Source organism: Chiloscyllium plagiosum, unplaced genomic scaffold (genome assembly GCF_037043375.1).
Source record: "Chiloscyllium plagiosum isolate Xiang-an unplaced genomic scaffold, Cpla_swu_hap1 HiC_scaffold_12, whole genome shotgun sequence".
Taxonomy (NCBI): Eukaryota; Metazoa; Chordata; class Chondrichthyes; order Orectolobiformes; family Hemiscylliidae; genus Chiloscyllium; species Chiloscyllium plagiosum.
This window is the reverse complement of record NW_028270150.1, coordinates 45,588,550-45,602,402: the sequence shown is the minus strand read 5'-3', so window position 1 is coordinate 45,602,402 and position 13,853 is coordinate 45,588,550. Positions and strand designations below refer to the sequence as shown.

Genomic DNA, 13,853 nt, shown 5'->3' with positions numbered 1-13,853 from the left:
AAAGATAGTGGAATCAAGGGTTATGGAGATAAGGCAGGAACAGGATACTGATTAAGAATGATCAGCCATGATCATAATGAATGGTGGTGCAGGCTCGAAGGGCAGAATGGCCTACTCCTGCACTTATTGTCTATTGAAAGTATTTACTAATCAAGGACAATTGAATAGGTGATTCTATTCTCGAAAAAAATTAAGGCAGAAGGCCTGAATAACTTTAAAATTATTGATTGTATTTTTTAGGGCAAATGTAGAGAAGGTGTTTCCAATTCTGGAGTTGGGATGAGTCCAACTTTAAAAACCAAGAGTATGCGATAGTCATTAATAAATCCAATAAGGCATTCAGAAGAAATAGCTTGGCCCAGACAATCTTTAAAATGTGGGACTGCATTTAAGATGAGGCTACATCAACACACAAAGGAGAAAGGAAGAGACAGTTATGCTGGTGGTGTTGGGTCGGATGAGGCATGTGTGGAATATAAATATCTGCGTCACCCAGCTGGATTAAATGGCCTGTTTTTGGGAACTAGTTCAATGTATACAGCTTAGGCTGTTTAAAGTGTTTTTTCACATTCTTATGAATAACTGTGAACGCTCAATTGAGCAGGATGTTCCCTCGGCTGGAAGAACTCAGCTACAAAGGGAGACTAGAATGGGTGGAGTTGTTTTCCCTAGAGCAGTGAAGGCTAAGGGGGGAATTTGATTGAAGTATACAAAACTATAAGGGGCAAAAAACAGGGTAGATAGGGAAAAACTTTTCCTCTTAGTAAGGGGTCTACAACCAGGGGGTATGAGTTTAAGATAAACAGGAGGGTTAGAGGAGATTTATAGAAATAATTTCACCCAGAAATATCTGGGTGTTTGGAACTTACAGCCTAAAGGGTTAGTAGAGGTAAGAACCCTCAAGACATTTAAGAATTATTTAGATGAACACTTGAAATGCCACAGCATACAAAGTGCTGGAATATGGGATTAGATCGATGTTTACGACAATGGGCTGAAAAATCTCTATGACACTGTAACATAAGATTACTATGAAAACTACTCCGAACTATTCAAAGGACTAGAATTAAGCTAAGACAGAGTTTTGTCAAGTGACAGTCTGGCCTGCTAGTGTTTCATAGTGACTTATCTGTTTTTCTGACTTGGCTCTTCACGTTATCAATTATACAGTGGAATAGGGCTCCTGGGCTTTTCTGCTGGCTTTGCACAGAAGGAGTGCAGATGTAGTTGCCATTGGGACTTTACAATGTTCAAACTGCTGGTGCCATACTTAAAGTTTAGCTGCTTGCTATTTTAGAGGTTGAAAGTTCAGACTGGCCCAGTCTGGTGCTCAATCATTACTACCAAATACATGGGTCAGGGCAAAGGAAACCTCACCCCTCTTCTTCACAAACAGGGATCAGGAGATGCTGGCGGACGGGATGGTGGAAAAAAAGGAAGATGGTCTTTTTTGAGCCAGTGCTCCACAGGGGTAAATGCCACCATCTTCTTTCTGCTAGCTCATACCCATAGGACCTGCGCACACTCTTACCCTGCCACTATGCACATGTCTGACCAAGGCTCATGGACTACAAATCTCAGAATTGCATGCAGACTGTTTCTATTATCCACCTCATCCGCCCAAACTACAAACCCTTCCTGCCTTCTGCACTTCCTACTTGTTCATCAGGAACCTCTTGTCACCTGCCCTGCTCCCACATCTCCAATAATTGCTTTTTCATCCACTTCCACCTTTTCATTCTCTCAGTTTTCCCCAAGGCAGGAAAAATTGACCCACAGCCAGACTGAGAGATCCAAGACTGACAGGGAATGCTGGACATCAGGAGGAGGAAATAATCCAGGCAGCGAAGAGCATGACTGCATATGTGGGAATAGAGAGACATCAATTGCCAACCCACCCTGTAAGTCTCATTGTACCCAACTGTGCTGCTCTCCAATTCCCGTCAGCATCAACTCATTCTTAATCTGCAGAAGCCTTTCTGCATCTTCAACAATTCCTTCCTCTTAGCCGACAGTTGTGACACTCAACAAATATTGGCCAGTAAGAAACCCAGACTCTCAGGTTCACCTCCATCTCTGTGGAGAGGAACCCTGACAGGGTGCATCATCAAGGCTTTCTCCTGCACCCTCCAGTGCACAGAGGCTGGCACCTTAGTGGGTACTTTTTCTAGATTAGACTCACAAAGATAAATTTAGTTGATAGACTTTGTGGAAACATATCCAAAGCCTTTGGGAGATTAAGTTATTGGGCATAACAGTCCACAAGGACCTGTTAAAAAATGCTCAGGCATTACCTCACCCTTCAATTCACAATGGCTGTAATTAAATAAGCTATCATTCACAGTTTCTTCCTGGTAATCAATTCCAGGAAGAGGGGTGAGGTTTCTTTTGCCCTGACCCATGTATTTGGTAGTAATGATTGAGCACCAGACTGGGCCAATCTGAACTTTCAACCTCTAAAATAGCAAGCAGCTAAGCTTTAAGTATGGCACCAGCAGTTTGAACATTGCAAAGTCCCAATAGCAAAGAATTAAAGTAAGAACACTGGGTCTTTTTTGCCTATTCTTTTTTTTGATATAGATACCGTATTGGCCTGTTTCAAAAATACTGCTGCCTTTTCATGTCCATATGATTGTTATTATATTACAAGTCTCCTTCCTATTCTCTTTTTATACTGCATACTATCATACACCTTTGTGATCTATTTGTTTTGAGGCCATTCAACCTGTTTCTATCTAATTTACAATAAAATCATTGATTGTGATTATTCCTGTGAGGTACAAGCTCATTTGCATCATGTACAGTTTTCACTTCTTCCCTGACTGCTTGTCCATAATTATAGTCTGAAAGAATTTCTACTGTTATTCTTAGCCTCAGCTATGATTCCCATTCCCAGGTTTTCCTATCCTCGCTGATCATCCTTTTGAAGTGTCTCTGACTCTATTATTCATCATATTGAGTCCTTCCCTGTTTGTCACTGCCAGATTCAGAAAAACCATATTTTCTGTCTCACCTTTGCTAATCTACTTAGGTCAATATTTTATTAAATTGAGACTGTTGATTTTAACTTTCATCCATGTCCTTGTACTCTTAACAGTGTTCCATTTATCTTCCATTGAAGTATTGCTATGATGTGTTTCATTTACATTGATCGGGTTATTAAGAAATGCCAGATCCTGTAGCTTTTTCACTGTATTCAGTCATGAAGCACATGCAAGATGTCTATATCACTTGATTTTTCTCAGTGTATTTATTTTTGCAAACATAAGGTTTTATTTCCAGATGATAGTTTTAAACTCAAATCAAAATTTGGATCTGCTGTAGTGAGATTTGAATTAAGTTCTTTTTAACATTGCCCTTAACCTCAGGTTTGTTAGCCCATAACATAACCACTAAGCAAATGCACAAGATAGTCACCCAACAGTATGATTCATTCTGAAGAAGGGTCACTGGACTTGAAACACGAACATTGCTTTCTCTGGACAGATGCTGCCAGATCTGCTGAGTTTCTCCAGCAGTTTCTGTTTTTGTTTCAGTTCTTCAACATCTGCAGTTCTTGGTTTTATTCTGGTTTATTCTGTAAGTTTCTACCTCCCACAAGATCAGTTATATCTCCTAGCCAGGTATCCCTGACATATAGGACTACATACATTTAATCTACTTTCTTTTTCCTAAAAGTTCTTCCACTCATGAATGTTTCATCCTCTGAAATTAGCCATGTTTCACGAACTTATACAACAGCCCCCAGTTCCAGCATTTCTAATGTTTCTGGTATTTATGTAAATACCTCCTTACAAAACTCGCTCTTCCTATAATCTCCATAATTTGATTATTCCATGTCTCCAGTTCATAAGAATCTCTCAGGTTTTGAGTAAATATCAGCTCAGTGGCTATCTTCTACAATCTGTTTAATCCTTTGACAGTGTTTAATCCTTGGAAGTTTGTTGTTAATTATATAATTTAGATACTACCCATCTTTTCTGGAAGGATCCCCGATTACACGTGGAAGTAGGAATATTGTACATACAGCATGCTGCCATTAGTTATTCGCCTCTTCAATTCTTTTGGTAAATTATACTCCTTTGCTAAATATTTATATGGAAATTAAGATTTGATTAAGACAGAAATATTTATATAATTGAAAATGGCGTGTTTAAAAGTATGAAGTTTTAAACAGGCAGCACTACTGCTTAAGTAGGCCTCAATATATCCCATAATAATAAGACGTAGGATAATAACCCCATTACATCTGTGACCTTCTGTCAGTAGGCAGCTACATTCAATCTTCCGCTTATTGGCTCTTGTTCCTGCAACACCTAAATTTCAAAATATGTTTGTGATCAAAGTCTGCAAGTTGTGCAGTCGACAGTCACAGTCTGCTGATCCTTAACCAAAAACACACTGCTATGTATTTCTTCCCAAAAATGAGCAACTTTTCGCTAATGGAAACAATGTATACTGTGACAGACAGATTAGAGAAAAGTATGTATTTAAAAGAGAACAATAAAAATGTAGTAGAATTTCAACAATAAGATAATAACAATTGATAATAGCTCACATAAGTAAATATTGACTAAATAGATCGATCGAATGCTGACAGTGTTTAGAAGGATAGTACTTTTATAGTTAATCAAACTGGCCAAAGAAAGTTAGAAATACAATTAATTGGGAGAGAATAGAAAGCAGAATATATATCATGAATTTGGTTTTACCTTTTAGTAAAGTGGAACCAAAAAATATATCAATAATTATTTCAATATTGATGAACAAAAAACTGTAAAGGATAATGCTTATGAAATTTTATTTCTGTAATGAATAAAATACATGTATGTCGAATATAGATTTATTTCTCATTCTTACCTTGAGTGACGCCATTTCTATGCTTCTTTTCTTTTGTTCAAAAAATGAACAGCAGATTTAAACTGCAACTGAACCAAAGCAATTGAGCTCCTAAATGAAAGAGAACCTGTAGGTGGAGGGCAACAAACTTTAAACAGCAAGGGCTGCATTAGGCATGCTCCAGAACTGATGCAACACTTAGTTTTTTTTAAATCAAAGTCCCAGAATGCGAAGTGAAGACCGGAGGGAGAATTGAGGCTAAAAATTGATAAATATAAACCAAAAAAAGTAAGTAAACAAAAATAATATACAATAGAAATGAAAAGGAGTGGAAAAAGAGAAAAATGTTAGACTTGAGAGAGCTTAATTATTAACTTGTGTCCCTTCCATCTACCTTTCATAGTACATCATCCACCACAAACTCTGAACACTTAGCACTAATCTCATCACACTCCCTAACCACAATCTCTGACAAAATCACTGCCTCAGTATTCCATTTGATGCCAAACTGATCTTTAGGTGCATACATTGTCTTTACAGAAACTGTCTAAAACAAACCCTGTAAATTATTCTTCTATGAACCTACCTTATACCATCTGCAGCTGAAATCTTTACCATGTCTTCTACATTCGCACATGGTCATTTCCTTGCTATATAGGATCTTATTTTTCACCCTCTGCAAACTCATCCCTTGTACCCTTGTGTTCATAGACCTGCAATGGTTCAATTTTCCCAAGCTCCTCACATTTAAATTCTCAACCTTTTGTTTAAACCTTCTCCCTACCCTCTATATCACCATTTCTATCCTCTGACTGGAGTTTTTTGTTTATTCCCTACCTTGCACACATTCAATTGGCATTATCCATCTAAGCTGTCTGTTCTGGTGTTATTGTTTCAATGGGACTGGAGAAGGTTATCTGAAATGAAACCTATGAAGCATCTTCAACCAGCAAATGGACAGACTGGAGGTAACCTCATCTGTTAGGGAACCACGCACACGTAGAAGTTGCAGATTGTGTCAAAACACTACAGATAAATGTCAAGGACATTGAGGATAGCAATAAGGACAAGTGGGGAGCTAGGGCCTGGATTGTCTATTTGTTGTAACCTGCACTTCCACTAATATCATTTATTGTAACCTGCACATCCACTAATATCATTTATTGTACATCAAAGTTTTACCTGCACATCCACTAATATCATTTATTGTATCCGTTGCTCCCGATGCGGTCTCCTCTACATTGGGGAGACTGGGCGCCTCCTAGCAGAGCGCTTAAGGGAACATCTCCGAGACACCCGCACCAATCAACCAAATCGCCCCGTGGCTCAACATTTCAACTCCCCCTCCCACTCTGCCAAGGATATGGAGATGCTGGGCCTCCTCCACCGCCGCTCCCTCACCACCAGACGCATGGAAGAAGAACGCCTCATCTTCCGCCTCGGAACACTTCAACCCCAGGGCATCAATGTGGATTTCAACAGTTTCCTCATTTCCCCTTCCCCCACCTCATCCTAGTTTCTAACCTCCAGCAACACGATCCCCTGACTTGTCCGGACTTGTCCGACCTGCCCAGCTCCTTTTCCACCTATCCACTCCACCCTCTCCTCCCTGACCTATCACCTTCATCTCCTTCCCCACTGACCTATTGTACTCTATGCTACTCTATACCCACCCCCACCCTCCTCTAGCTTACCTCTCCACGCTTCAGGCTCTCTGCCTTTATTCCTGATGAAGGGCTTTTGCCCGAAACGTCGATTTTGCCTGTCCTCGGATGCTGCCTGAATTGCTGTGCTCTTCCAGCACCACTGATCCAGAATCTGGTTTCCAGCATCTGCAGTCATTGTTTTTACCTTGTCTATTTGTGCACCTTATGAGAGTGATGACTGAGTCTATCATGTGCTTATAGTATCCTAGAGGGAGATGTCTTTCCAAAGGTATTCAGACACAACCTGATTATTAAGGTGGACAGAGACCAACATGTTGTACTCATTCATATTAGGCAATGGACACCAACTGAGAAGTGGATGATCAATTATTTTTATCTACTTCCTTTACAAACAATAAATCCAGAATGAGTTCATGAAGACTATGTTTAGCAAGTGGCCAGTTTGTGAAGCAAGGTAATGAGACAGCAAGCTTATATGTTGTGTTATAAATCTGCTTTTCCAGAGCCAGAGGCAGAAAGAATGTGCAGGTGCCTGAGTGAGGAGAGGGCATATTCCTTGTTTCTCTCCAACAATTCTTTTACCTTGCCTGCACGAACACTTGATGAAGGGCTCTTGGCCGAAACATCGTTTCTCCTGCTCCTCAGATGATGCCTGACGTGCTGTGCTTTTCCAGCACCACACTCTCGACTCTGATCTCCAGCATCTGCAATCCTCACTTTTTCCTAGTTGATTCTAACCTTACTGCACAAACACCAGGCAGTGCCTTCAATATAAACCAAGCAGTTGCTGAAGCATAAAGTTACTGACATTTTAAATTGTCTCAAGTCAGAATCTCGAAGAAACCAGCATGAAATTGTCCGAGTCATCAACTTTCAGGATCTGTTTATGATTCATGTTCTTTAGGGATGCTTAAATTATTCTGTATTTGTGACTTTCTTCTGTGTTTTGGAACTGTTGAATACTGGTATGAGTTAGAGCAATTATTATATTTATTAATCAGGTGTTAACTACAATAAATAATATTCCTTTTTATAAACATTAGAAGAAACCTTGTGTCATTTTCACAGCACTCAAGCATCCACTGAATTGATAATCAAATCCTTTAATTAGCAATCTCTTGTTTCAAAGAATGGGCAGAGAGAGGAACCATTGAGGAAAAACCAATGAGGTTCTGGGAACAACAGTGTCAGAGCAGGAAATAGCTCATTGTCGATATTCTTATGCCAGAATTGAATAGCTAAGACTTGAACCATTCAGGGCAGTCTCAATCAGCTGGAGATCAATTGCATTATAGAAACATTGAAGTTAGGTACAGGACAAGGCTATTCAACCCTTTGAACCTGCTCCATCATTCATTATGATCATGGCTGCTCATTGAGTGCAATACCCTAATCCTGCCCTCCCCCCTTCTCCCTGGAGCTGCAAGAGCTGTATCTGCCTCCTTCTTGAAAGTACATAGCGTTTTGGCCTCAGCCACTTTCTGTGGTGGCGAATCCCAAAAGCTCACCATTCTCTGGCTGAAGAAATTTCTCATGCCAATGCTAAAAGGTTGGCCCCTTATCCTTAAACTTTGACCCCCTAGTTCAGGACTCCCCCACCATTGGGAACATCCTTCCTGTTTTTAACCTGTCAAGTCCAATTCGGACTTTATAAGCTTCTATGCAAATTTCCCCCAAACTCAGGTGATTACAATCAAACTCTCCTCACAAGAATCAGTCCAGTAAACCTTCACTGTATTCACTCCAGCAAGAACATTCTTCCTCAGGTAAGGAGAGGCAATATTCCAGATGTGGCCTCAGCAATGCCCTGTATCATTGCAGCAATACATCCTTGTTCCTATACTCAGATTCTCTCATTATAAGAGCCAGCATACAATTTGCTTTCTTAACTGACTGCGGGACTTATGTGCTTACTTTCAGCGATTGGTACAGGAGGACATCCAGGTCTCATTAAACATTCCCCCTCTGAATTTACATTATTCAGATAATAATGTCTTCTTATTTTTGCTCACAAAATGGATAGCTGCATATTCATCCACCCTATACTGCACATGCCATGCATTTGCCCACTCACTCAGCCTGTCCAAATCACATTGCAATATTTCTGCATCCTCCTCATGACTCTCACTTCCACCCTGCTTTATGGCACATGCAAACTTTGAGATGTTCCATTCAGTTCCCTCATCCAAACTATTAACATATATTGTGAATAGCTGGGGTCCTAGTACTGATCTGTGCAGTACCCCAATTGTCACTGCTATTCAGAAAAAGACCCATCTATTGCTACTCTTTGCTTCCTGTTTGCTAACCAATTTTTATCCATCTCAATGCATTGGTATGAATCATATACACTTTACATTTTACACTCTAATCTCTTATGCTGAAGTTTGTCAAAAAAACCTTCTGAAAGACCAAATAAGCCACATCATCAACCAGCACCTCTGATCAACTCTACTAGGTATATCTTTGAAGAATTCCAGTAGATTTGTCAACATGATTTCCCTTTTAGAGTCATAGGGATGTACAGCATGAAAACAGACCCTTCGGTCCAACATGTCCATGCTGACCAGATATCCTAACCCAATCTAGTCCCACCTGCCAGCACCTGGACCATATCCCTCCAAACCCTTCCTATTCATATACCCATCCAAATGCCTCTTAAATGTTGCAATTGTATCAGCCTCCACCACATCCTCTGGCAGCTCATTCTATACACGTACCACCCTCTGCGTGAAAATGTTGCCCCTTAGGTCTCTTTTATATCTTTCCCCTCTCACCCTAAACCTATGCCCTCTAGTTCTGGACTCCCCAACCCCAGGGAAAAGACTTTGTCTATTTATCCTATCCATGCCTCTCATAATTTTGTAAACCTCTATAAGGTCACCCCTCAGCCTCTGACTCCAGGGAAAACAGCCCCAGCCTGTTCAGCCTCTCCCTGTAGCTCAGATCCTCCAACCCTGGCAACATCCTTGTAAATCTTTTCTGAACCCTTTCAAGTTTCACAACATCTTTCCGATAGGAAGGAGACCAGAATTGCACGCGATATTCCTACAGTGGCCTAACCAATGTCCTGTACAGCTGCAACATGACCTCCCAACTCCTGTACTCAATACTCTAACCAATAAAGGAAAGCACACCAAACGCCTTCTTCACTATCCTATCTAACTGCGACTCCACTTTCAAGGAGCTATAAACCTGCACTCCAAGGTCTCTTTGTTCAGCAACACTCCCTAGGGCCTTACCATTAAGTGTATAAGTCCTGCTAAGATTTGCTTTCCCAAAATGCAGCACCTCACATTTATCTGAATTAAACTCCATCTGCCACTTCTCAGCCCATTGGCCCATCTGGTCAAGATGCTGTTGTAATCTGAGGTACCCCTCTTCGCTGTCACCACACCTCCAATTTTGGTGTCATCTGCAAACTTACTAACTGTACCTCTTATGCTCGCATCCAAATCATTTATGTAAATGACAAAAAGTAAAGGGCCCAGCACCAATCCTTTTGGCAGTCCACTGGTCACAGGCCTCCAGTCTGAAAAACAACCCTCCACCACTACCCTCTATCTTCTACCTTTGAGCCTGTTCTGTATCCAAATGGCTAGTTCTTCCTGTATTCCATGAGACCTAAGCTTGCTAATCAGTCTCCCACGGGGAACCTTGTCGAATGCCTTACTGAAGTCTATATAGATGACATCTACTGCTCTGCTCTCATCAATCTTCTTTGTTTTTGTAAATCCATGCTGACTGTGTCTGATTCTACCACTGTTTTTGAAGTGCCATGCTAGAAAATCCTTGATAATGGACTCCAGCATTTTCTCCACCACGGATGTCAGACTCATTGGTCGATAATTCTCCATTTTCTCTCTGTTTATTTAAATAGTGGGGTTACATTAGCTGTCCTCCAATCTGTAGGAACTGTTCTAAAGAACCTTGGATGGTTAGCACCACCACATCCACTATTTCTAGGGCCATTTGCTTAAGTAGTCTGATAGATTATCAGGACCTGGGGATTTGTCAGCTTTACAGTCAGTTCTTTCATTCACTACAAGCTTACTCTCATACTCTATTTTCCCCTTCTCAATCAATTCCTTGGTTCTTCTTTGCTGATTTCTAAACTGTTCCCAATCCTTAGGCCTATCCTGCCAATTTATATGCCTTTCTTTTGGATCTAACACTTCCCTCCTAAGCCATGGCTTGGCCATTGCTCCCTATGCACTTGCTCACTGGACAGGAATAATCCATATAAGCTCACTCATTCACTGTTTGAATGCTGCCATTTACAACTACTGTCATTCCTTTCAGTAAACTTTAAATTATGTTATAAAAATAGAAAAATTAAGCCTTCATTCTCTAGATTTCAAAGATTAATGGATGATCTACTCAAGACCTTCAGGATATTAAGAGGGAAAGACAGGGTAGATAAAGACAAACTATTTCCACTGGTTGTGGAACCAAGAGATACAGACTAAGAATTAGGGCCAGGCCATACAGGAAAGATGTTAGGAAGCAGTTCTGCATGTAAAGAATACTGGAGGTTTAGAACAGTCTTCCTTAAATGACAGTTGATGCAAATTCAATTGTTAGATTTAAATCTGAGATAGACAAATTTTTATTAAGCAAGGACATCAAGGTATATGGGCCCAAGGCAGCCATATGGAACTAGACCACAGATCAGCAATGATCTTAATGAATGGCATTGCAGGCTTGAGAGGCTAAATGGCCTACTCCTGTTCCTATTTTCAAACACACTTCAGCCAACTCATTCCTCATACCATTGTTGTTTCCTGTATTAAGATTCATGTTCCTAGTTTCAGAATCAACGACCTCATTCTCCATCTTGATGAAGAATTCTATCATTTTATGGCCGCTCATCCACAAGGGGTCACTCACAACTATGTTACCAATTATTTCTTTCTCATTGCATATAATAACCAGAGATGGACTGTTTTTGATACATTGGTCCAGAAAAGCATCCTAAATGCACTCTAGGAATTCCTCCTCTACCGTATTACGATTAATCTGATTCACCCAAGCTATATGCAGATTAAAGTCTCACATAATTACAAACATTCTTTTACCTTATGCATCCAATTTCCCATTTAGTGCCATTCCCAACATCACCACTACAGTTTGGTTCTCTATATACTACCCCTACTAATTTTTTTTAAAACTCCTTAGCATATCTCAATTCTACATTGTCTGAGCGAATACCTCAATATTTATATTTTCTTTAGCCAATAATGCAACTCCACCCCCTTTTCCTTTTTGTTTGTCCTTCCTTAATGTTGAATGTTCAGTTTCCATCCCTGGTCACTCTGCATTTCCATAATCCCAACTCATACCTGTTTACATCTATTTAGAATAATTGAATCCCTACAATGCTGTAAGACACTATTCAGCCGATCAACTCTGCATCAACCCTGCAAAGAGCATCCCACCCAAACCCAGCCCCCTACCCTACCTCTGTATAACCTGTATTTCCCAAGGCTAGTCCGCCTAGCCTGCACATTCCTACAGACAATTTATCATGGCCAATCCACATAAGCTGCTCATGTTTGAACTGTGGGAAGACTCTTGACCACCCAGCAGAAACCTACATAGGCATGGGGAGAATGTGCAGAATCGACAAATGCACCCCAAGGCTGGAATTGAGCCAGAATCCTGACACGGTGAGCCTCCATGCATCCCCCTTGCGTGCTTGATTCATTCACTTTTTGTTGAACTCTTCATGTGTCAGCCACAAAGCCTAAAGGCTTACCTTTTTAATGTTCCCATCTCATGCGACCTTGTTCCCTAACTCCCTATATTGTGCTTTTCTAACCTCACTCCTGTTTTACCTATATCACTGGTACCAATGCATACCATGGCTGCTGGCTGTTCACCAACCTCCTTCAAAATGTCCTGTAATCACTGGACCCTAGCACTAGAGAGGCAACATACCATCCTGGAGCCTCATCTGTTGCCACAGCACTACCACCAATGTGTTCCCCTAAAATTGAATTCCCTAAGACTACTGCATTCCCATATTTGTTGCTCCTCTATTGAGCAGCAGAGCCAGCCAATTTGGTTGTTGCTATTTTCCCCAAGAGACCATTCCCCTCAACAGTTTCCAAAGTGATAGATTGGTTTTTCAGGGGAATGACCACAGGGAATTCTTGCAATGACTGTTTAATTCTCTTACTCTACCTGGTGGTCACCCATTCCCTTTCTGCCTGTGGAGTCTTTCCTTGAATTGTGACCACCGCTGTATACATACTATCCATAATTCTTACAGCTTTGTGGATGTTCCAGTGATCCAGTTGCTGCTCCAGCTCTGAAACCTGGGCTTCCAGGACCTGCAACTGGCGACACTGGAAATATTTCTGGCTTCCCACATGGACCAGAAAGAGCATACCATGACTTTCAGCTCTCCTGCCATGACTTACCCCTTTAAATTAACTATTTGAGAAGATGCTCAATATCAGTTTCTCAAGGGCCTTTCGATCCTGTTCTTCGTTACTACAGAATGTAACTCTTAGAAACTATAAACCCCAAAAAAGACCTTACAAACTAGAAGTGATAAAAGTTGCAAATATTTAGTTGACCTTATCTACTACTTACCGGTCAGCTCTCTCCCTTACAGCCTCTATTCCTGCAACACGGCAAGACCACTCTGGCTTTCCTTAAAAGGTTGGAAACAAGAGGAGGAGGAACATTGTACCAAGACTGCAGTCATTGTACGATGACATCGGTGACTGTCAATAAAGTTTGTGGATTTGGCAAGGAACAAAGGAAAAAGGTGGAGATGACACCTTAGGGTAAAGATGTTGATAGCAATATTCAAGAGTATGTGAGAAGCAAAAAGAGAATAGTTCACTCTTTACAGTGTAATCTATTATCAGCTCAAAGAATGGTTTGAATGGTTAGCAACTTAGTGATAGATTTAAGAGCAGGTGGTGTTTCTCAAGGAGGTGGGCCCAGACAGCAGAAGCAGATAGGGGGAAATGTGAAAAAGTAGGTTCACAGATGGGAGTGGATATTTTAACATGTCAGCAAGGGGAGGGGCTTAAAGAATGATCTCCATGTACATTGTTGTCATGATTGGAAGACACAGGGAAGAATTTTTCATTTTGTTAAGTTTATTTCAAGGGGCAAGCACAGCAGTTCAGGTAGCATCCGAGGAGCAGTAAAATCAACGCTTCAGGCAAAAGCCCTTAATCAGGAATACAGGCAGAGTGCCTGAAGAGTGGAGAGATAAATGAGAGGAGGGTGGGGATGGGGAGAAAGTAGCATAGAGTACAATAGGTGAACGGGGGAGGGGATGAAGGTGATAGGTCGGGGGGAGGGTGGAGTGGACAGGTGGAAAAG

The 13,853-nt window shown here is 40.9% G+C and overlaps 1 protein-coding gene across 1 annotated transcript in view; it reads right to left on the bottom strand.

Annotated features, from left to right (window-relative positions):
- hgd (homogentisate 1,2-dioxygenase) overlaps positions 1–5,009 on the bottom strand; it is a 38,441-nt gene extending 33,432 nt beyond the window's left edge. Inside the window, exon 1 of the mRNA XM_043700982.2 lies at positions 4,861–5,009. Within this exon, the coding sequence (XP_043556917.2) occupies positions 4,861–4,875 (15 nt within the window). The 5' untranslated portion in view covers positions 4,876–5,009. The remainder of the gene's footprint in view (positions 1–4,860) is intronic.
- Positions 5,010–13,853: the final 8,844 nt, after the last annotated feature.